The sequence below is a fragment of the Telopea speciosissima genome, chromosome 3 (genome assembly GCF_018873765.1).
Source record: "Telopea speciosissima isolate NSW1024214 ecotype Mountain lineage chromosome 3, Tspe_v1, whole genome shotgun sequence".
Taxonomy (NCBI): domain Eukaryota; kingdom Viridiplantae; phylum Streptophyta; class Magnoliopsida; order Proteales; family Proteaceae; genus Telopea; species Telopea speciosissima.
This window is the reverse complement of record NC_057918.1, coordinates 4,234,289-4,256,901: the sequence shown is the minus strand read 5'-3', so window position 1 is coordinate 4,256,901 and position 22,613 is coordinate 4,234,289. Positions and strand designations below refer to the sequence as shown.

The following is a 22,613-nucleotide window of genomic DNA, read 5'->3' as shown; positions in this document are numbered from 1 at the left end:
TAAACGGATAAAATATCCAATCCATATCAATGTCCGTATTTGTTTAGCACTATCCGAATCCGTCCGAAAGCTAATCGGATGCGGATGCGAATATAGCACTATCCGAGCTGAATCCAATCCGTTTACATCCCTACCGCCAACCCCTCCAAATAAAAAAGAAAAAGCCCGGGAAGATTTTAAACTCAAGTGCTAAATTGTTCAACGGCTAATCCAGTGAATAGTCCAATGGTGAGACAAGACAGGGACAGACTTTCAATCTTCTAACGGACCCTGGATCCATAGGACTTCGGCCAAGGTTGTCATCAATTTGTCGAACTCAGGACGGGCCACCCACATGATCCAATCCAAGTCCAATCAAAAGAAGGCCCGATTTAGTAATCCGACAAATCATTAACATGGTTCTCTAAAGATGAAATATCTATGTGATGTGACTCGTAGGCGGTGGCCTAGAGTCCTTAGTAGATAAACACTTGCTTGTGGTGATAAGATCTTTGATGTTTGAGTCCGTCAGGGTGACATGACTCGTAGGCGGTGGCCTAGAGTCCTTGGGACGGTGGATGTCTTACTGATGGCCGCGGTAGTGGCTTAGTCTTAGATCAGGGTCTGACGTCTGGGTTCGCTCTGCATCCAAGGTCTGTGTCCGTAGGCCATTCCTGTGAGGCCGCACCTGATGGTTAATGTCTGAGCTGGTTCTCCGTCAGGCCTGGGACGGCCTACCTCCTCGGGCCAGGACATGTGGCGGTTCCCGATTGGCTGGTGTGATTTTGGGTTTATCAGCACGCATGTGGTGATAAGATCTTTGGTGTTTGAGTCCGTCAGGGTGACCTGACTCGTAGGCGGTGGCCTAGAGTCCTTGGGGCTGTGGATGTCTTGTTGATGGCCGCGGTAGTGGCTTAGTCTTATATCAGGGTCTAACGTCTGGGTCCGCTCTACACCCGAGGTCCGTGTCTGTAGGCCATGCCTGTGAGGCCGCGCCTGATGGTTCATGTCTGAGCTGGTTCTCCGCCAAGCCTGGGACGGCCCACCTTCTTGGGCCGGGACACGTGGCAGGTCCCGATTGACTGGTGTGATTTTGGGTTTATCAGCACGCATGGTCTCTACACGCGTTTGGGCCAATGGGTGAGTACGCCTGGATATCTACCAATTTATTGGTTGATTTCAGGTTTTATTTATGCGATCTTCTTGCATATTTTTTGGATGATTTTCAATTTCAAACCTTAAACGATTTGCAGAAGATGAGGGTAAATTGGTCACTTTACTCTTTAATTTTGTGGGTTTTTATCACAAAGGCATTTTTGTAATTAGATTACCTAAAACTAATGTCTAACGTCCCAAACTAATGGACTGGACTAAAGTGTTACAAAGTTTGGAAAGTAAGGGGAGTTTGGAATTAGTAAAGTTTTAGGGGTGCATTTATACACATGGGCAATTTGAGGGGGTATTTGGAAAAAACCCATAAAATTCCATTACATGACTAACATCAAACAGCAACAAAAAGATCAGAAGAAGCGACTGAAGGCAAAGAAAAGAAATGAGACAGCGTGAGGTGCATGGACGGTTTGGAATTACTTACGTTTACCTTTCTTTTCCCAGAGTAGAGAAAAGAAATGAAACTGGCAATCGAGAAGCTTCAAATACTTTCGTCGCCGGCGAGAGCAGAGAGGAAGCGATGGTGGTGGATTGGTGATGGAAGAAGACATAGAAGAAGAAGAAGAAAGATCTTTGATGTTCGAGTCCGTCAGGGTGATGTGACTCGTAGGCGGTGACCTAGAGTCCTTAATAGATAAACACTTGCGTGTGGTGATAAGATCTTTGATGTTTGAGTCCGTCAGGGTGACGTGACTCGTAGGCGGTGGCCTAGAGTCCTTAGTAGATAAACACTTACACATGGGCAATTTGAGGGGGTATTTGGGAAAAACCCATAAAATTTCATTACATTACTAACATCAAACAGCAACAAAAAGATTAGAAGAAGCGACCAAATGCAAAGAAAATAAATGAAACAGCATGAGGTGCATGGACGGTTCGGAATTACTTACGAGTAAAGAAAAGAAATGAAACTGGCAATCGAGAAGCTTCAAGTACTTTCGTCGCTGGCGAGAGAGGAGAGGAAGCAATGGTGGTGGATTGGTGATGGAAGAAGACATAGCACAAGAAGAAGAAGAAAGACGACGACCACTTTTATAATATCCAAATTGCAGAAGAGTCCTCAGTGGGACCCAAGATGGAATGGTTTACTTCAGTACGGACCAAGGGTAAAGAGGTAAAACAATTTAATTTTTTAAGAAAATACATGGGCAAATCCGTCTGATACGGGCCGAACCGGATAGTTATCGGACCAATTTCGATCCGAAAAATGGTAATAAAAACTATAGTTTTGGCAGTCAAATTCAAAATTGTCCATTGATCCTGGCCAACCCGCCAATAATAAATGGTTCCATCTATGAACTGTTCTCTTATTTACAAGTGGGGCGCACTCAGTTAGGGCTTAATTAATATTTGGCCCACTCATTCAGCTAAGGAGGGTTTCTTATCACCTCCAATTTCCATCCCCCAGTTATTTACCCAGTTCCAGTCTAAAAAGATGACACGTGTCATATGGAAATCCAACCGTCCATTTTGAATTTTGGAAGTTAACCTTGGTTAACCCTAACCAAGGCCAAACCGAGAATGAGTTTATGGTGTTTCCCACCGCTGACTCACGTTACTCATCCTCTCTCATTGATCCCCTCTCATGAATCCTCATGATGATCGGCATCGACGACAAAGGAGACGACAACTATAAGGGCTATCTTCTCCCTACCGCTCTCACAGACCATACGATTTTAGAAAACCTGGTCAAGGTTAATGAAGGCTAATGAACGCTTAAATTTCAAGAGTGGCATGTGTGTTGAGAGCTTGATCTCTTCTCACATGGACTCATCCATGTGATGTTACATGGTAACATTCACTAGCCTTCAGGAATCTTAGGTTTACCCTGTGGAATTATATCAAATCATAATTTCTGACCCCAAGACCAACACCAAACGCACAACTAGTGGCAGGGTTTATTCTTCTGTAGGCTCAAGTTGGTTGAGAAAATTTACAACATTATTCAAGACACGTATCTGGGTTTCTCCTCCCAGAGTTCGGTTTGTGTAATAGTAATAGCAAAAGAGAAAAGTTGAACATGTTTGGTTGAAGAAAATGATACCTTATCAAACCATGAGATGTAAAGCCACACGCTCTACAAGAAAAACTCAAACCATTTTTTTCTACAGGGGGCAGAGGAGATGGTATTTTTAATGAACAGAAGCAATAAATGATGGAAGAAAAACAAAACGAAACTTAGCTATTGGAGAAAACTGTTAGAACAGGGCCACGACGGTGTTTCCTTTCGCAACCGATTAGAACAGAGTCACAGAGGAGTGAGAGAGGCATCAGAAGTCTCTCTTCACTTCATTTGTTGTCGTCGTTCGATGGGTATCTCCGATTTCACTGTCGCAGGGTCTCACAGAGCAGGAATGGATAGAAATAACTTCCTTTGCAACCGTCGCCGTGAACAGATCCTGTCTCCTTCGTTGCCCTACGCCAGTCACTGTGGAGATTCGTGAGAGGGGATCATGAGTAACCCGAGACAGAGGCGGGAAACACTTCTTTTTTTTTTTTGGTAGAACAGGAGTCCCTTCTCTCACCATCACATGGTCTGTGAGAGCGGTAGGGAGAAGATAACCCTAATAGTTGCCGTCGCTGACGTCGTGAGAACATACCCTGTCTCCTTTGTCGCCGACGCCGGTCTGAGGATTCGTGAGAGTCAAGGGCTGGAAACACCATAACCTCATTCTCGGTTTGGCCTTGGTTAGGGTTACCCAAGGTTAACTTCCAAAATTCAAAATGGACGGTTGGATTTTCACATGACACAGTGTCATCTTTTGAGACTGGAACTAGGGGATAGAAAGTGGAGGTGATAAGAATCCGCTAAGGAGTAACTCAGACTACAATACAAAGAGTGGGCTTGGGCCAAAACGTGGCATACAGTCAGGCTCGCCCCTTCTTTTTTGGAAACTTTTTTAAGTCTAATCCAAACATGGTTAAGTTTAATTTAGCACGGTCTTTTCACGCCAGGCTGTGTTTGGGTACAGGTACACAGTTAGGCACAACACCAGTTAGCTTTCTTTTTCCTTAAAATAAAACAAAATTTTTCACTCTCTAGACTTATACTTGGGCTTAATATTTGAGCCCATTACAGTAAAACTTATAAAATAAAAAGCCCAATTCATACAAGACCCAACCAAGACTTGCATAAGATTAACAAAACATTTTTATTGCATTACTCAAACACCATATCTTGACTGGATGATCTTAATGGAGTGATAAGTAAAAGTTCCAATGTAACTTTCCTCGAGAAAAGAAAACACATTAACAAGGAAGTCATGATCATCTCATCAAAATTGTCTTTTTGAACTTAAAGTTTTTGGTAGGAAAACCCTTATACCAAAAAAAAAAGGATATAGTACACGTATCCCCTATAATGCACTCAATATTTCTTGTACCCCTGAGCTTCTGATAAGTTCACGTACAATTCTTCAATATTCCACGTACCACCCCTGCATCCCCTAATACCATTTAAGTCCACACCAAGTATTAAATGCTATAAAATGATCAAACTACCCTTTCTTCTATCTTTTCTAAAATTTGAAAAGACCTAATTACCCTAACCTATTTGCTAAAATTTAAAAAGACTAAAATGCCCTCATCTTCCCCAAATCAACATCTTCTTTTACATACCCACCACCACCACCAGCCCTGGACGGAGCTCGAACCGCAATGGACGAAGCTCTAAAGAATACCAACAGTCTTCGGCAAATGCAGATGATAATCATACGATTTTACCAAGGTGAAATTTATGGCATTTTGTCGCATGCTAGATCATCTCAGGGAAGCTCAGATCACCAAGGTAACACCTGATCTACAGTTCAAAAGTTGTAATAAAAAAACCTAATCATCAAACCAACCACACCATTTGTGAAAGTTCTATTAAGGATTCATCTTGCATGTTAACCCTATTTCGATCGAAAGAGGAATCCATTTTCAGAATTGAAAATTTCTGGATCGAAAGTGGAATGCATTTTCAAGCCTTTTTCCTTGGTAGATATATACGCGAGAACCGAATTTGATGAAACCCTTTTGAAATCAGAAAATGGGCCAATGACAAAGTCGAAATTTCCATTCCATTTAACAAAAGAAAGACATTTTTGGTAGATTACACAGCCTAATATCTACGATGTTAGTGAAAAGCTTTGTAAATCCTTTCAAGCAGCAGTTTTCTTTGGAGATTTGGATTGAGAAGCATTGTCGCTCTTCTCCGTCTACTTAGGCAACAAAACAGCGTGGATGTTAGGGAGAACACCACCGCTAGCAATGGTGACACCATCAAACAATCTTCCCAACTCATCATCGTTCCTCACTGCCAACTGCATATGCCTTGGTATGATTCTTGACTTCTTGTTATCTCTCGCTGCATTCCCAGCCAATTCCAGAACCTATTCATCCATAAACAAAAATTAGTACAATAAGAATAAAATGAAGGAAAAAAACGATGGATTGAATGTACCTCAACGGCGACATACTTAAGAACTGTTGCGAGATAGATAGGAGCACCAGTCCCAAGTCGGTGAGCGTAACGACCTTTCTTCAAGAAACGAGCAACCCGACCCACCGAAAATTGCAGACCTGCCTTAATAGACTTCGTTACTGCCTTCTTTCTCTCACCGCCTCTTCTGCCTCCGGCTCCCTTTGTCTTTCCGCCCTCCATTTCTTGATCTACTACTGCTTCTGAAACTTGAGAAAAAAGAAAAAAACTTCTCTTGGATTGAATAGAGAGTTTGGTTTCGATTTTTTATTCCTGATTCGAATAATGTTTTTGCGGATCGGAGTTTACCGCTTTATTTATAGTTACAGGGCACCGAATGAACTCGATCCGCGAGAGTAAAAGAATAGTGGCGGTGAGTATGTAAAAGAAGCCGATGATTTGGAAGATGAAGGTATTTTAGTCTTTTAAAATTTTAGCAAATGATCAGGACAATTAAGTCTTTTTAAATTTTAGAAAAGATAGAAGAAAGGATAGTGTGATCATTTTATAGCATTTAATACCTAATGTGGACTTAAATGGCATTAGGGGGTAAAGCAGGTGTAGTATGTGGAATATTGAGGGGCTGTACATAGACTTATCAGAAGCTTAGGGGGTACGAGGAATATTGGGTGCATTATAAGGGATATATGTACTTTACCAAAAAAAAAAAAAAAAAAAATAGAAAAACCCCATAAAGAGCCCTACAGTATCTTGAGGTTTTAATTCTGGTAGGATATGTTATGAAGGATGACATTAAATTACAATATTTCATATGTAATTAATACGCATGGTGCATATCATTTTAGAACTTAGCCTGGGTAGGCAGGCTATCCATCCAAAACATAGAGAATGTCATTAGACTCTCATAGCGGTTATAGGACAATAAAGAGGATTCAGATCTTCTACGGTCTGTCCTATAGCGGCCATCTTCCGGCCCTAACTCATGAGCGTGACATGTGACATGTGACATGTGTCAAGTGTGAGATCCAACGGTAGCTTTAGAAAACTTTAAAAAACTTTGAGTTAAAGTGGTTTAAGTCTATGACAAACCAATCCGGACCGGTCTAGGTTTATCAAGCCGGACCAATCTACAACTACAACAAAAGAAATGACTTGGACCCATCGTCCCATTTTCAAATCTCAAAACCCTAAGCTTTCTCTTCGTTCGAACCCATCCCCATCATCTTCCTTCTAGGGATGTGTCAATGGGTCGGGTTGGGCTGGGCCTGCCCTAAACACTAACCCAACCCTAGGGGCTTTAGCCTAAACCCTAACCCAACCCAACCCTGGTAGGGCCTAAGAAACCCTCAACCTGGTCCGACCCTGCCAGGGTTTTCCCTTACCCGACCCGGCCCTGATTGGGTCGGGTAGGGTCAGGTTGGTTCTGATTGACCCTACCGTTAAACATTAGAAATTTGCGAGAAAATCAATGTCTTCGCTAGAAAAATGCAGATTCACAGTAAAACCAGTTCAAAAGCTCTCAACTATCAAATAAAGAAAACGGTTGAAGAAAGAAAAACAAAAAAGGCAATTCAACTTCAGAGAAACAAAATTTCTCAAATTAAAGTGGAAATTGGAAAATAATCGAATACCAAAATCTTTCGATCCCTCCTTGCTCTCCTCCTTCACTGCCGACGATGATTCCTTTGCATTCAAACCCAATAATTCTCTCTTCATCTCAGATTTTCAAACTTAAAAAATTTTCCATACTTTTGAAGATCTAACGAAGCAGAGCTCTTCTCCTCTTCAAGTTCTCTTCCTCAAAGACAAACCCTAAAACTGATCTCTCCCTCTGTGTATCTCTCGATGGATAACACCGAAATGCTGCAGACCCGTAACTCCCATTGATAAATTTTTTCCTCTACTTTCAGGAATCACAGATATCAACGAATCTCAGCTTGAAGGAAACCTCATACCTTTGGAAGGAAGAACGATAGACGCAGGTGAGGCTAGGACTTAGGAGCTTCCACTTCCGATGACGTTCTCCTCCAAACGAGAAATCGAGAACAATAGATGAGGCTAGGGCTCGGGAGAGGAAATGTTAAGAAATTTTAGGGTTTCTCTTTTCTAAACCTAAGTAACTAACAATTTAAATGCAGTCCAATTCAATCCTACGGTCCAAAATAAATCCCCAAAACCTCACCTATATTATAAATAAGTATAATTATTAATACAGGGTCGGGTTGGACTGAGCCCGGGGCGTAAACCTGATCTCGATCCGACCCTGCCAGAGCCAGGGGATTAATAAACCCAAACCTGCCCGGGCTCAGGGCAAGTTAAGGCGGGTTAGGGTCGACCGGGCATTTTTGACAGCCCTACTTCCTCCTCTTCCACTTTCTTACCTCCTCTAGTCTGGCGAAGGTCGAAGTCGTGTACGTCTCTTCCTCGTCTTCCACTTTGTGAAGAAACCCTTCTGGCGAACCTCGAATTCAAAAACCTAGATCTGGATCTGGAAAAGAAGAAGAAATAGGGGAGCTCTGTACTGTGTGAGAGACCCAGCTTCACTCTCTCTGTTTGTGTGTGTAGACGAAAATGTAAGTCTCTCTCTCTCTATCTCTCTGTTATCTCTCTCACATACTCGATCTGCCCTGGGTTTATCGCCCAATAACAAGGACTGGGTTAGAAGATCTGGTCTGGGTCGTTTGGTTAATAAAGTGAAGGGAAACTCTTCTCTGTAAGAAGTAAAGTGTGTAAGCGGTTAGTTCAGATGATGGAGATGTAGATTGGTTCACTTTTTAGAGGTCAGGGTAAGAGGGAGTTCCAACGGTAGGAATGTGGGGCTGGGCTTGGTGGCTGGGTTTGGATTGATTTGCTTGGGCTTTCTATTACAGTGATGAGAGGGAGAGAAAACAGAGAGATAGAATTTTTTCTATTACAGTGATGAGAGGGAGAGATGCAGATTGGTTCACTTTTTAGTACTTGTGCTTCTTGTCCCCATTGTTTATGTTAATTTTTTTGTTCTTTTCATTGATATCTTGATTGATTGTTGTTTGTCGATTGTAATTGATATGAATTGCACAGTGAATGGTACCCACGATTAAGTATCTTGTTTGGAATTGATATTGGATATAATCAGGGTGAGAGGGACATAGGTGGTTGACTGGGGGACAAAAATTTCTGTAAGTTAAACTACAATTTTCCCTTTTGTTATATGATTATTATCTATTATAGATCATGAGCTGCCAACCATTGACATGTTGCTGCTGCTGTTCCTAATTCTTGTAGTCTAAGATCATGAGATGACCACATTAAAGGATTCTTGCTACTACAGCTATATGGACTGGGCCTCTTTTTCCCAAGACTGATGCTATCATTGACAGTCATGAATCCTTCAAGAGATGATGATCTGTCCATATGCGGCTGCATATGATCAACTTGCTCTCCATATATGTGCAAGTCTTGAAGTGAAGGGAAATTCATTGAAGAACCAAAATCCTTCACAAAACCCATGTCCACAATTCCTTGATTATTGATACTCTTGTAACTTCCTGAGGTCATGGTTTCACCAGCTAGTGTTTGACAAGCTTTCTCCAGTATAGACTGCATATACTTCCCTCGTGCTTCAGTTCTCAACTGGAGGTGTCTCTGTACCTGCAATTTGAAGAGATCCATTACGATGATAACAGCACTAATGATGTGGGTTTTTAGATATTCTTTCTATATATGTGCTCACCTCCAATTGTTCATGCAATCGTCTTTGTACTTCCATTTGCATCCTAAGTACATCAGTAATCTGTACATTCCTGCTAAATAAGTATCAAATAACCAACCTAGAAAAGTATCAGTGTTGTACTTGTTGGGTCTTTAGCTCAAATTGGTAGAGCAGTTGGGACATGAGCATGTTCCAAGGGGATGGTGGTTCGAATGCAGCGAAATCCTATTATTCAACTGTTCATAGCATAGTCAGTTAAGGCAATCATGAGCATTATACAGTGTCTGTTGCTTCTCCCTTTGCCCTAGGCTCAATAGCTATTTTTTATGTTTAATGGTAATCAAAGCTTCAAAGGTCCCAAGTTACAGTTGCAGATGATACTTTTATAGCAGAAAGCATATGAAGGAAAGAAGTTCATAGCAGTATCCCAAGTTACAGTTGCAGATCATTTAGAAAAACTGAAACAATCCACAAAGCAAGAGCCTGAAATGAGGCAAAACATGTACAGAAAACACCAGTACTAACATGGTTGTAATTGTTGTGTTCCTTTCAGAGTTATATATATATATATATATATTTTATTATATATATATTTATTTTATCAAGCTTGGGTGATGGCCTTTTTCCAAGTTTTAGAAACCCTCCTTTGCTGATAATGTAAGTTATCTTGTTGTTTTGTTTTCTGTGGCTGTCTATTTAACTCCATATTGTGTTCAAACTTGTGCTTAGTGTATATACTTACATATCCTATCATTGACTTCTTGTTAAGTTTATTACCTCTTGTTGTTAAGAGACCTGTGACCTTGTTATTGAATTTCAGGGGTAGCCGCATCATATTGTTTGTGACCATGTTCATGGATTTCAGGGGTAGTCGAATCTTTGTAAAGATCATAGCATAAGTGTTGGCAAGGGAAACCTTGTAGACCACCTAGACTGTCTTACTAACTCATACCAAGACCAAATTTGAAAGAAAATTCATTAATTAGTCAATATGAGAGTCTCGATGGAGTCGAACCATCATCTCCTGGTAAAAAACCAATTGCTCTACCTTTTTGAGCTACAAACTCACCTAAATCAATTACAACCATGTTAGGTTAAGATAAGTAAAGGTAGAAAGATAAACCACATAAGAATGGAACACTTGAGAAGTTAGCAGAAACCAAGTATACTGATTTGCTAATGAACCACCATATGACCTCCTTCCTTCTGGAAATATGTAATTTCATATTCTAAGTTCCAGTACCATAAACAAGGATGATAGTGGAGCAAATCCCAGACTGGTTTGAGCAATAGTGTTGTTCAATACATTAAACTCAAAAGACTGGTTTGAGCCATAGTGTTGTTCTATACATTAAACACAAATGACTGGTTTGACCCATAGTGTTGTCCAATACCTTGTTTTGGCTTTCCTGTGTCTCATCCTCACCTTTGCGAACTCTGAGATGGTCCCCAAAGATAGGTACAAAAAACATTGACTATCCAAGCGTTGTGCCACCACTCACTGAGTGGATTTGTTGCTATGTAATATACCTATGACAAGGAAGCATATCTGTTATGTCAAAATCATGAGTGGTGGACAAACCCAGTACGAAAGATATTTTCATGAAAATTGCATTGTGAGAGAGAGAGAAAATTTTACATAAACCCATTTAAATCAAATTCCTAAACAACCAAAATTGAAGGCTATCAACATAAACAGAAACCAAATAGCTGCATTTGAGCTGAAATCCGTTTCAGAATTAAGAGATTCCACCGCATTAAAGTCTCAAACATAAAACCCCATGAAAAGAATAAAATTCTGTAACAGCATGTTCATTATCCTTTGGTCTCTTCCATTAATATCTCAAATAGAAAACCGCCCAAATCTTCCAAAACCCCAATCAGATATCCATTTGGAAAGAGAGAGAGAGAGAGAGAGAGAGAGAGAGACTTACCTTCGAATAACCAGAACCAGATGAGGCTTGTGGCTTACCAAAGATTTAAACAATTGAGTGGTGAATCTGCAGAAGAAGATTATCAATTGCAGAAATCAAACTAAAAAATTAGGAACAGCAGCAGCAACAGCATATCAATGGTTGGCAGTTCACGATCTATATTAGATATAATCACATAAACAAATGGAAAATTGTAGTTTAACTTATAGAAATTCTCTATCTCAACCGACAAACAAAAATCAATCAAGATATCAATGAAAGAAAGAAAAAAAAAAATAACATAAACAATGGGGACAAGAAGCACAAGTACTAATAATCTCTCTGTTATCTCTCCCTCTCATCACTGTAATAGAAAGCTCAAGCAAATCAATCCCAACCGTCAAGCCCAGCCCCACTGATGCAGATTCATCACCCAAATGGTCTTATTTTATTAAGAATAAGTCTAGGGTTGGGTTATATGCATGTTGGGCCTTTGATCCCAAGGGTTTTCTATGTAATAGGTCATTTTAATAGTCCTAAACTAGGGGTACATAGGTTGCATACGGGATTAGCCCAATACTTAATTTATTTTCATGTTTTTAATGTTTTAAGTTGACCAGGTCCAAAGCTAGTTTGAACCAATGGTTCATTCTAAGTGATTTTATTAATTTTCTTTTAAGTATTTAAGTTGGGCTGGATTAGGACCCTATTCTGAGTCTATGTCAGTTTTCTAGTCAATCTAAGTTACTTAATAGGTTAAGGATTGGGTTAGACCTTTCTTTTTTAGTTAGGAGTCTAATTTTGAGTCTTTTATATAAGGTTGTAAGGGGGCAAAGCCTTGAACACAAATTTGTTTAATGAAAAGGCTTTTGTTTGCTGCCATAGCTGCTCCTTTGCTCCTTGTGAGTGTGCATCTTTGTGGTTCTATCAAGGTGGAAAGGGATTGGTGGATCTCCAATCGATTCATTGCATCGTGAAGGTCGGGAGGGCTGCTACTTATCTCCTTGCATTGTAATGACCCCATTGTTCATCTTCAAAACTGCTGCCATTGAAGATCAGTGTTCAAGTACTTTACAGTTACAACAATCACCCTTCGTCTCCTAATCCTCTAAATCCAGCCCCCATCAATCCCCATTGCCAATACTCAATCATTACTACTTACCTTATACACCATTAATATCATAGATCCATTAGAATCCTAAAACTTGCAACTATTCTTCTTCCCTTATAGAAGACCACATGCAAGGTGATTCTCGTGAGAATTTTGCCCAGCCAAATCTGACCGTTAGAACCTGCTAAAAATTTGATTGAATCTTCTTCAAACCCTAAGAGAGACTTGATTCAAATTTCAGCGCCATCCACCTCATCGATTGTCTGAAATTATAATTTTACCCCTCTCCTACTTCTACTAGGAAACCTCCATAACTCTAGATTTAACCATCTGATTTAGTTGTAATTTTCACCATACATCCCTTACATCATTATTGACACTCGATCCAAGTTTCATCAGACCCCACCACCCTAAACCCTAGAATTCCCTTCTCCTACATCCATTAGGAATTGTCTCAAATAACCTTATCTTGCTGCCCAACTCACCTAACCTACGTCCGTTCACTTAAACATCATAAAACCTATACCATTAGACTCTCTTAGACCTGCCTATTAATACCATATGAGATTTAACCCCATTCTCATAAACCTAACCCTAATTTTGCCCTAAACTACCCAATTCTGCCCATTCGAACCAGCAACTCCTATTGATCTTGTTGCTTGGCCTCTAATAGGATCCCTCTCCTATCTAGAGCGACATTAAGTGGTATCAGAGCCATAGATGAACATGGCAACCCTGTTGTGGACTCCGCACTACCACTCCCACCTGATCCCATGGTTGCAATCATGGATATGGTCCATAAGCTATATGTATATCAGTCAATTTTTTTCTTTACTATAGCGAATTCGATAGCGCTAACTTCCTCAATCTCACCAAATATATATAACTAAGGCAGTAATGTTTTTATTCCTCTACTAACCATGTTATTTTCCTTTCATGCAAGTACTTATATTAATTTGGCATTGGTCATCATCATATATCTGTTATTTAGATCATTAGCCAAGCGGCTCCCGATCCGACCTTCTTATAATGCCTTAAACCAGTGAATTCATGGTGGAACCTATAAACCAAGTTTATATTATCGAATCTATAAATCACCCACCAACACATGTTTGTACATGACACCTTTGAACCAAGGTGTTGTTTCAAATATTTACATAACCAAATCTAAACACATCTATTAGATTCAATTTCCAAGTAGAAATTAATCATTCTACTTGGCTTTATTTTTCTTAAGAAGAGACTCAATATGTAAATATATATGCATTCTCATAATAACCCCCACATTTTGGGTTTATCATATTCAAAGATATAAACCAATACAATATGAGAGTGCCCTTGTGAGAGAATTGAAACCGCCACACTTTCATAATAATTTACCCATGCAACTTTACTTGCATATCAAATATAGCATGACATTCAAATAAATTCATGTTCCCATGCAATTTTATATATAAATAATTACATGCACAAATACTTGATAGATTAAACATTCGACCAAGGTGCATTATACAATGCCACTTGTCTTAATAGACAATCAATTAAGCTAGCCAATTTAGTATATGACTTTATTAGCCAATACTTGAATTTACCATAATCCAATCCAATAATAATATAAACTTGGCCACTATCAAATATAAGAACCAAGCCCTCAACTTATTCATGCAATTACTACGACATATGATGCGACATATTGAGGTATTAAATAAATCAATTTCCGACTTATAAATACAATTTCGCTGTCCGTTAGGCCCATAAGTGAAAGTTCCATGATCCCTCTCAAAATTGCATCTCTCGAAAATAACAAACGATTATTTACCACACAAAAAAAAAAGGGTTTTTTACAATTACCACCCCAAAATATTTGATATTTACTATTATCCCCCTAAAAACTTTCAAACAACTACTACCCTCATCTGTTGCATTCTAATAACTAACTGGCTCCCACAGTTACATTTTCGTAACGGAGTGGGTTAGTCGTGAGAGTGTGCCGTTGTCACGGATTTTCTAGGACCAAAATGCCCTTTTGGGGTGGTAATTGTAAAAAACCCCCCACCCCATCACCACCCCTTCTCCGCCTCCTTCTTCTTCTCCTTCTTCTCCTTCTTCTTCTTCCATGGCGTCGGTTGCAGAGAAGATGGTGTAGACTAGGACGAAGGTACCAACGATCTCAGCACCAAGACCCTCACCCTTTGTGTAGCCATGGTTGACTTCGTTGGCTCCACCACCCAACATCTGGTATTAAGTCTTTTGGAAGCCTTTCACAACACTGGCACCACAGATGGCTCCAAGGCATTGCATCACCATGTAGAACAGTGCCCTGGTCAAAGATAGCTTCCTTGCAAGGAACAAACCGAAGGTCACAGCTGGGTTGATGTGTCCTCCTGCACCCCCCACATCCATCAAACTCTAATATTTCAGGAACAAATCAAGAACATAACAAACCCTAAAAGAAACTGTATAAATCAAGAACAAAACAAACCCATAAAAGAAATCAACCGAAACTGAAAAATTAATGAGTACAACAGCAAACGCTTACACCGGATTGCATAAACAGACGGTCACATGATGTGAATGAAAGAAAATCATGAGAGCAAAAACAGAAATTTTCTTATTCAAATGTTTCATAATCTTGCAAAACATAAAAATCTGAAAAAATAGCAGATTTAACAATGAAAGTAGTAGAACAAGTGTAAGGGAAAAAAATCCGAAAGAGATAAACATCGAAGCACATCATCAAGTATTGCACAATAAAAGGCAAAACAGGAGCGCAATTTGATAAGAAACAAACCGAGAAGAAAACCCAAGAATTGAAAGAGTTCGTGAATAGTTTTACTAACCTAAGATACCAGCAGTGCAATAGACAAGGGCAAAGATCATACCCCCAAAGGCCCAAGTGATCCCTTGAATACCTACAGAGGCACACATGTTGGGAGCTCTTTTAACACCCATGACAGTCAAAATAGTGATGTAAAGGAAGAGGAAAGTAGCCATGAACTCTGTAATTCCTGCTTTCCAGAAGGACCACGATTGCAGCTCTCCAGCCTCAAATAGAGGAGCTGGGGGTGGCTCCTTGTAGTCCTTATCAGTCTGTGCAGTAGTCCCTATGGGCTGCCTCTCAGAGAACTTGTTAGCTCCAAGTTTAACATCTTCTTCCTGGCCCTCCATTTCTTATCTCTTACTCTAGACCTTCTCTTCCTCTGGAGCTCTGAACACAACAACAAAAGGCACTGAAGCAGTAGACTCTAGGAGTTTAGGACCTCAAGTGGAGAAAACAAGGTTTGGGGTTGCAGAGGAGGAAGAAGAAGAAGAAGGAGAAGAAGGAGGAGGAGAAGGGACGGTGATGGGGTGGGGGGTATTTTACAATTATCACCCCAATAGGGCATTTTGGTCGTAGAAAATCCGTGACAATGGCACATTCTCATGACTAACCCTCTCAGTTACGGGAATATAACGGTGAGAGCCAGTTAGTTATTAGTATGCAACAGGAGAGGGTAGTAGTTGTTTGAAAGTTTTTAGGGGATAATAATAGATATCAAAGTTTTTGGGGTGGTAATTGTAAAAAACCCAAAAAAAAAATAAATAATAACAAACGATTGAATAATCATGCAACAAAATCATCTGGAATCATGATAACTGAATAACAAACCCAAATACATTCTGCCACAATAACCGCAATCAAAAGGTGTCAACCAAAAACCCAAATAGAATGAAACAAGCCCAACTAAAACGGTAACAATCCCAAAGGATATGAGCCATGTTAAGATTTGTTACGGAACAAGCAAAAAATTTAGGATTTGTTATATAGTTGTTATATGAGGTAATTGGTGAGGAATTTCACTTGGGAAAAACTCTTAAAATAGATGAAAAGGGGTTGAGGGAAACGTTACCACCGGATAGATATTAGGAGCTGATAGAAATTAGGATTTGTTATATGGTTGTTATATATCGGGTAATTGTCGAGTAATTTCATTTTGGGAAAAAGTCTTAAAACAGATGAAAAAGGATTGAGGGAGACGTTACTTCCATATCAGGATTAGGATAGATATTCTAGGAGGAGGGAAGGAGAGATTTTAGGAGCTGGTAGAGGAAGTGAGAGATATGATAGGATGGATAGTGCCAAACATAAGTTTATTTTATTACCATAAAATAGGATAATTGGGTTGGGAAGGAAAGATTTTAGGAGCCCAGAGGATAGTGGAGAGAGAGAAAATATGATTAGATTAATTAGGAAACTAACGATTTACTTGTTAATAAAGATTTAATTAAGATAGAAAATCTATAGTTTAAGATATTTGATAAAGTAATACGTCTTGATTAAATTAAGTCGTAAGGAAAGATAGCGGAATATTAAAACTTTAAAAGTAGATTTTTTTATTTTTGGGGTGAAAAACTTTACAAGTAGATAAAGGAAAAGATAAATTACAGATCACTTCTTGATTTTTTGAAAAAACTCAAATAATGTCTCCCTCTATACTAATGGTGTTAGTCTATGTTAGTTATTGGTGTGAAAAGATTATTTTACCCTTGTCCTAAAACATTAGAATCAAATTTATCATACTACCCTTCCTTCATCTTCATCCTAAACTATCCCGCCCCTTCTTTCCTGTAACTCCGCTAGCAGCATCGCCACCGTCGTTGCCATCGACGCAACTTTGTGGGGAAACGGTGAAGATTCGAAGAAACTTGCAACTCTTCTCCTTTTTCTTCTCTCCGGTGAACTCCCCAGTCTGTTCTTTCTCCCCAAACCAGAATCCTACTAATTGCTTAGCTCAAGCTGAAGAGAGAAGGGAGAGAGAAAGAGGCAATGGTATCGGTGAACATTGTGACTTACGGAATTGGGGAACTGGGTACTCTGTCCAAGTTGCTATTGAGACATTGCGGACAAAACTGAAAACCCTAAAGGACACTTCCCTCTTATCTAATACGATAGATTCCCCAATCTCCAAGGCCAAGAGCCTCTTTTTCGAATCTGTGTTATTTCCACCGTAAAACTGAAAACCTAAACCCAGAAAACCGCCCCTGGGTTTCTAATTTCCCTTCTCATTCATTAATAAAACAACCTATAAATATATCCAATCATCCAAATCTTTACTCCCATTTCACAAACCACAACCATAAATTCTCAGATTCCCCCGCTAAAACGATCCCTCCGATTTCAAAGAAATTAATCATCCAAACCCTCTCAAAGCCATTTCTCGCTTGACTCTCTCAAATACCCATCTCGTCCATCTTCATTAATTTTTATTCTCTGGTAACCATCTTCTTTGATCTACTTTCTCCTTGTTTTCATCATTGAGTAGATCTTAGTTGATCATCAATGGAAACCAAGATTGTTACTATTGATTCATACAAGCCCGCCTGCAACGACGTGGGCACTGCCCCTTCCTCTGGCGTTTCCATCGTCCAAAACTCGGTGGTGCCGTCTTTGGTGACTTCTTCTGCCGCAGCCATCGCTTGCTGGCTGTGGAGCTTCTTCACGGCGACGATGTGCCCGTCGGAGAGCTGGCCGATGGAAAAGGGGTTTGTTTAAGAAGACGGTTGAAGATGAAGGCGATGTTTGGGTTGCAGGTCATGTGGGGAAAAGGATTGATTTTGGGGTTTTTAAATTAAGGGTAAAATAGTAACTCTACATTGATCAAGGGTAGTTTAAGAATTTTAATTTATTTAAGTGGCTGACATCATCATTTAACAGCATAAAGCTAACGTTAAGGACTAATGGTTTGAGTTTTTTTAAAAACTAAGGAATGATCTAAGTTTCGATTGAAAACTAGGGAGTGGTGTAAATTACCCTAAGGAAAAAGAAGTAATGGAAAAGGAAAAGGAGAGATAGGCGATGAACGAGAGAGAGAAATAACTTGAGGGGAAATAGTGGTAGTATGGGTTTCAATTTACTAGAACAGATATTGAGAGAGACGTTACTACCATACAAGATAGGTATTCTAAAGAGAAGGGAAGGAGAGATTTTAGGGCCATAGCCCATAGATATAGGATAATAAGATAATTGGGTTGGGAAGGAAAGATTTTAGGAGTCGATCCGGATTCGAGAGAGAGAGAGAGAGAGATCGGCGAGAGATCTGTGAGCATGGTTAGTAAAAGTTGATTTGTCTCTTTTCCACCGGTCATGATGCCCCCTTGCTTTATATTCAATGTATTTGATGATTTGATGAATATTGATTGAAAATACACTTTGAGCATTTGGAGTCATATATATCTGGAAGAGCTCGATCAAACATTTTTTTATTTTAGTATATTTCGAGAATATTGTCTGTCTTTAGTTTGCAGTTTTTGATTTGGATGATCAATCTTTGACTTCCAGATCTGTTGATGAGGTTTCAGAGGAAAGTGACAGAAGATCTGTTTACAGAGTTGTCGACTCTGAAGAAGGTCCGCCCACCGACTCACTCCACCTGCAACACCGTACTGCAGCTGACTTAACAACATGCGTAGCAACAGCAGTAGTATTGAAGACGACGATGTCTCCGCGGCAGACGAATTGGGACGTTGCAGTGATGACATTCTCATAGAGATTCTAATTCGCTTACCACTCAAATTAATCTTTAGATCCAAGTGTGTATCAAAGAGGTGGCACCGCCTTATCTCAGACCCTTCTTTCCGTAAAACAATAAGAAGCATCAGGAGGAGCAGCAATATCGGCAGTGGTGGCCTCTTGGGCTTCTTCCGATGCCAGACTCCTATATTTGAAAACCCTATTTGGACATTCTTGGCAACATGTTCTACAACTAATTCTAGTTGTCCTAAATTTGAAGAAGAAGAAAGAGCAGATATGATCAACAGCTTGGAATCATCATCTCACAAAAACTTTATTAAAAAGTTTTGTCATTACTACTTCATCGTTTATTCCAATGGTATTTTCCTATGCGGTCGTGACTTCTTTAATACAACAACATGTTACATCTTGATGAATCCTCTCTCCATGGAATGGTACCAACTCCCTCCTTCTCCTAAGCAGCAACAACATCAATCGCTCAGTCAACCGCCATCGCCATCGCCATCGCAACCGTGCGTGGGTCTCATCGTCGCCACTGATTCCTATTATGATAGATACAAAGTAGTGCGTGTCGAGGCCGTATCTCATCCTCTTCAATCCAATAAGAAGAAGAAGAAGAAGAAGAAGAAGAAGAAGAAGCAGAATATTATTGAGATTGAGACTTTCTCCTCTGAGACGGGAGGATGGGGGTTAACCACTGTAAGTGTCACGCTTGACACGTATAACAACTTCTTACAGTTAAACCGAGCGAGGAATCACCAGATCGCTGTGATAAGAGGAGTCATTTACTGGATGAGTTGTTCTAATGTCATGGTGTATGATACGGAAAATAATATAATAGAGATGATTAAACCTCCTCCCTGCTGGAACTGCCCCTCCTTTTATGACTACTCTTGCCCCATCGCCATGGGGGAGTCTAAGGACGGTCTATTCCAGATAACATTTATTAAGCAGCACCACATTGAGGTATGGGTTTTCGATTCAAACCACGGTTGTCAATCTCAATGGTCATTGAGACATCGCCTACAGCTGCCATATCTTGAACGTGGAATAACTCTAGTGGACTTCCATCCTCGTAATCCAGACTTTGTGTTTATCAAGATCGGTGATTTCATTTTCCTTTATTACCTCAACACCATTCTTCCAATGAAACTAGTACTAGTAGTTCCCTACCTACTATTTTTTTCTCGCCTACAACCATACTTCCTCCCACTTTGGCCTATCTCCCCTCTCCCATTACCACTACTTCTAGCAAAAAGATATACATAGCTACCTAGACGACGAGAAGACCGGGCTACGCTACAAATTTTTTTCTTTTTGAGATAAACTTAGATTTGATTTATCATGTTTGGTTTCTTTTCCCTCTGTACTCCGTGCTACAATAGATAGACTTGGGCATCTCTAGCTAATTGATGTTTGCTGCTTTATTTACTGATTTGTTTGTTTTCATTCTTCTCCCTATTCCCAGGTAGTAGTTCTCACTCTAAATTAGGCCCATCGCTCAGGATATGAGGTGTTTGATTACCCATTTCCATTAATTTTGAATCATATTAACATAGTTAAGGAGATCAGATGCAATTGGTTTGATAACAGTTGGGTGATCGATATTGTGATCACATCACAATAGGTTCACCGTACCAATGGTTGTATTGGGAGCATTTCCCCCCCCCTCCCCCTTCACTGGTTATGAATGTGTATGCAGAGAAGAAGATCCTAGCTAGAGTGTATGTTATTATTCAGTATTAATTTTTGTTTTGAATGAAACAAGACAGTAGAAGATCTTAAATTAGAACAAGAGAGGGAGTGTCAGAATCAAAAGGTTCCTTATTATGACTAAAACATATTATGAAGTGCAATTGTGTAAAAAACAAAAGAACCAAAAAAAAAAAAAAACAAGAAAGAGGAGTGTGTAAAAGAGTGGTGATTAGAATTAGTGACCCAGCTTGTGATACTCCGAAGTAACTACAGTTTTTATCGTAGCGAAAAAAGATTAACTGCGAGGAGTTGCTCTGGTGGGGAGTTTCTGATGTAAATCACAGGTTCTAGACTTCTAGCACACGTGTAGGTTCTAGCAGCACGTGTATCCACAGGAACAAGGCCTAAAAAACATTCCAGAATCGCTATGAGATTCAGCTGCTCTGGGAGCCAGCCTAGTCTGATGTGGCCTGGTTCTTGGTTGGTTTGATGGAGCACGTTCCAGCAGATCAGGTTTGGAATTAGCGAGAATATCGTCCAACATATTTTGTGGAAGATTATATTCAAATTTAAATAGATTTCGAGCTTATACTAGTATGTTTTTTGGTAAAAGATTTTGAGCTTATACCAATTCAGGGGGTTGATACCTATCAAAGTTGTGTTGGAAGTTTTATTCATTTTTTGTAAGGTAAAAAGGCAAAAAGTTTTATACACGGTCGTGTATAAGAGAAATCTTTTACATTGAATTTTAGTAATTGTTAGATTCAAGGATTTTAATCTGAACCGTTCAAGAATAAAGTAGGGCATATACTCCTCTTGCACAGTTATATTTCAAATATGTATTAAAGACTGCCTTTTGTATTTATCAATAATAATAATAATAAATAAAAAAAACGAAACAACTTCCATTTTTTTTCTCTGCAACTCCCTTTTCTCATGCCAAACATAATAAATCCATGTTTTTTTCGTTCTCTACAACTTCCTTTTCTCTTGCAAAAAATAAAAAAAAACCTAAACTTTTTCTCTCTTCCTCAAAACACCTGTGTCTTCACCTCAATCTCAACAATTTTTTTTGGAAAGAACCTTAATCTCAACTTTCAATCGACCATAAACTTCTCACCCTTTTTTCTGTCATCTTACTGTCGGACAAAAGCTATTTCGATCCATTGCTTAGGGCTTTCTCACGGTACAGGTAAGATATCATTCTCCATTCCCTATTGCTCTTTGATCTTTCATCTAGGGCTGGGTCTCCCTCCTTCATCTTTTTTCTTTTTTTGGGAATCTTTTTTTTGCTATTTGTTATCAAATTTCTTTGAGAAATTAAGTGATGGGTTTCTGTTTAAAAGGGTTATAGATGTGATTTTCTATTTGGGTTTTGTTTGATTTCTATTTTTCATAATCTTTTTACAGTTTTAGGTTGCAGTAGTTTCTGCTTCGATTATAGAAACAACATGGAACCAGAACCAGGGAAGTGCAGAAGAACGGATGGAAAGAAATGGAGGTCCACCAAGGAAGTGGTTCTCAAACCCCAATCTCTCTATTTCAGTCCCAATAACAACAACAATTTTTCTCCAAAAAGTATTCTTCTGAGTGGTATATGTAAGACAGAATCATCTTTGTAATATGTGATGTGTTTCGCTTAGCATACTTTAAAGATGGGTTTGGTTTTTCTGAGGTCAGTTTAATTTGAAAAATTGTCTCAAACGAAGGAGAGAGTCTTCTACAGAAGTGAGAGCGTTCTACGGAAGAGAAGAGAAAAGGTTTAGCTGAGTCGTTGAGTTACAAGAATCCTGGAATTTTATTCGTTTATAGACTTTTACACGTATTTGAAAATGTAACTGCATAGAAGGACGGAAAATTATCACCTCCAGTTTGCTGACCGGCCTAGTTCCCCAGTTCCTCTAATAGGGGGATGGTGGGCCCCACCCAGGCAGGGTGTTTGGGCATGGGTAGAGAGGTCATTTCAACCCCCTTTTGTTAGAGGAACTGGGGAACTGGGCCGGTCAGCAAACTGGAGGTGATAAAGATCCATAGAAGGAGTATCTACATACTTTTTCTTTGGACGATTCAGATTAAAACCCTTGAATCTAACGGTTACTAAAAACCAGTGTAAAAGATTC

At 39.5% G+C, this 22,613-nt stretch overlaps 3 protein-coding genes, 1 long non-coding RNA gene and 1 pseudogene across 4 annotated transcripts in view; 2 read left to right on the top strand and 3 right to left on the bottom strand.

Moving 5' to 3' along the window:
* The window catches only part of LOC122654118 (lysine histidine transporter 2-like), an 84,890-nt gene that overhangs the window by 39,842 nt on the left and 22,435 nt on the right, over positions 1-22,613 (top strand). The window lies entirely within an intron of this gene.
* LOC122654122 lies at positions 5,269-5,826 on the bottom strand (annotated as a pseudogene).
* LOC122653749 (myb family transcription factor IPN2-like) lies at positions 8,777-9,371 on the bottom strand. The gene is made up of 2 exons (XM_043847685.1): positions 9,285-9,371; positions 8,777-9,202 (listed from the first exon to the last, which is right to left on the bottom strand). Exons 1-2 carry the CDS (start codon positions 9,324-9,326, stop codon positions 8,777-8,779), a joined length of 468 nt encoding a protein of 155 aa, XP_043703620.1. The 5' UTR covers positions 9,327-9,371.
* On the top strand, positions 9,378-22,004 carry LOC122654124. Its single transcript, XR_006331876.1, has 3 exons — positions 9,378-9,389; positions 15,567-15,573; positions 21,917-22,004. It is a non-coding gene; the product is annotated as an uncharacterized LOC122654124 (long non-coding RNA).
* On the bottom strand, positions 14,379-15,487 carry LOC122654123 (aquaporin PIP1-2-like). The gene is made up of 2 exons (XM_043848103.1): positions 15,128-15,487; positions 14,379-14,671 (listed from the first exon to the last, which is right to left on the bottom strand). Exons 1-2 carry the CDS (start codon positions 15,453-15,455, stop codon positions 14,529-14,531), a joined length of 471 nt encoding a protein of 156 aa, XP_043704038.1. The 5' UTR covers positions 15,456-15,487; the 3' UTR covers positions 14,379-14,528.

Bases quoted from the DNA above. Each gene is read 5' to 3' on its own strand.
- LOC122653749 (XM_043847685.1), bottom strand. From the start codon at position 9,326: ATGCAAATGGAAGTACAAAGACGATTGCATGAACAATTGGAG. The intron at 9,203-9,284 runs GTGAGCACATAT...TTCAAATTGCAG, and splicing joins GATTGCATGAACAATTGGAG to GTACAGAGACACCTCCAGTT.
- LOC122654123 (XM_043848103.1), bottom strand. From the start codon at position 15,455: ATGGAGGGCCAGGAAGAAGATGTTAAACTTGGAGCTAACAAGTTCTCT. The intron at 14,672-15,127 runs GTTAGTAAAACT...TGGGGGGTGCAG, and splicing joins TTGCACTGCTGGTATCTTAG to GAGGACACATCAACCCAGCT.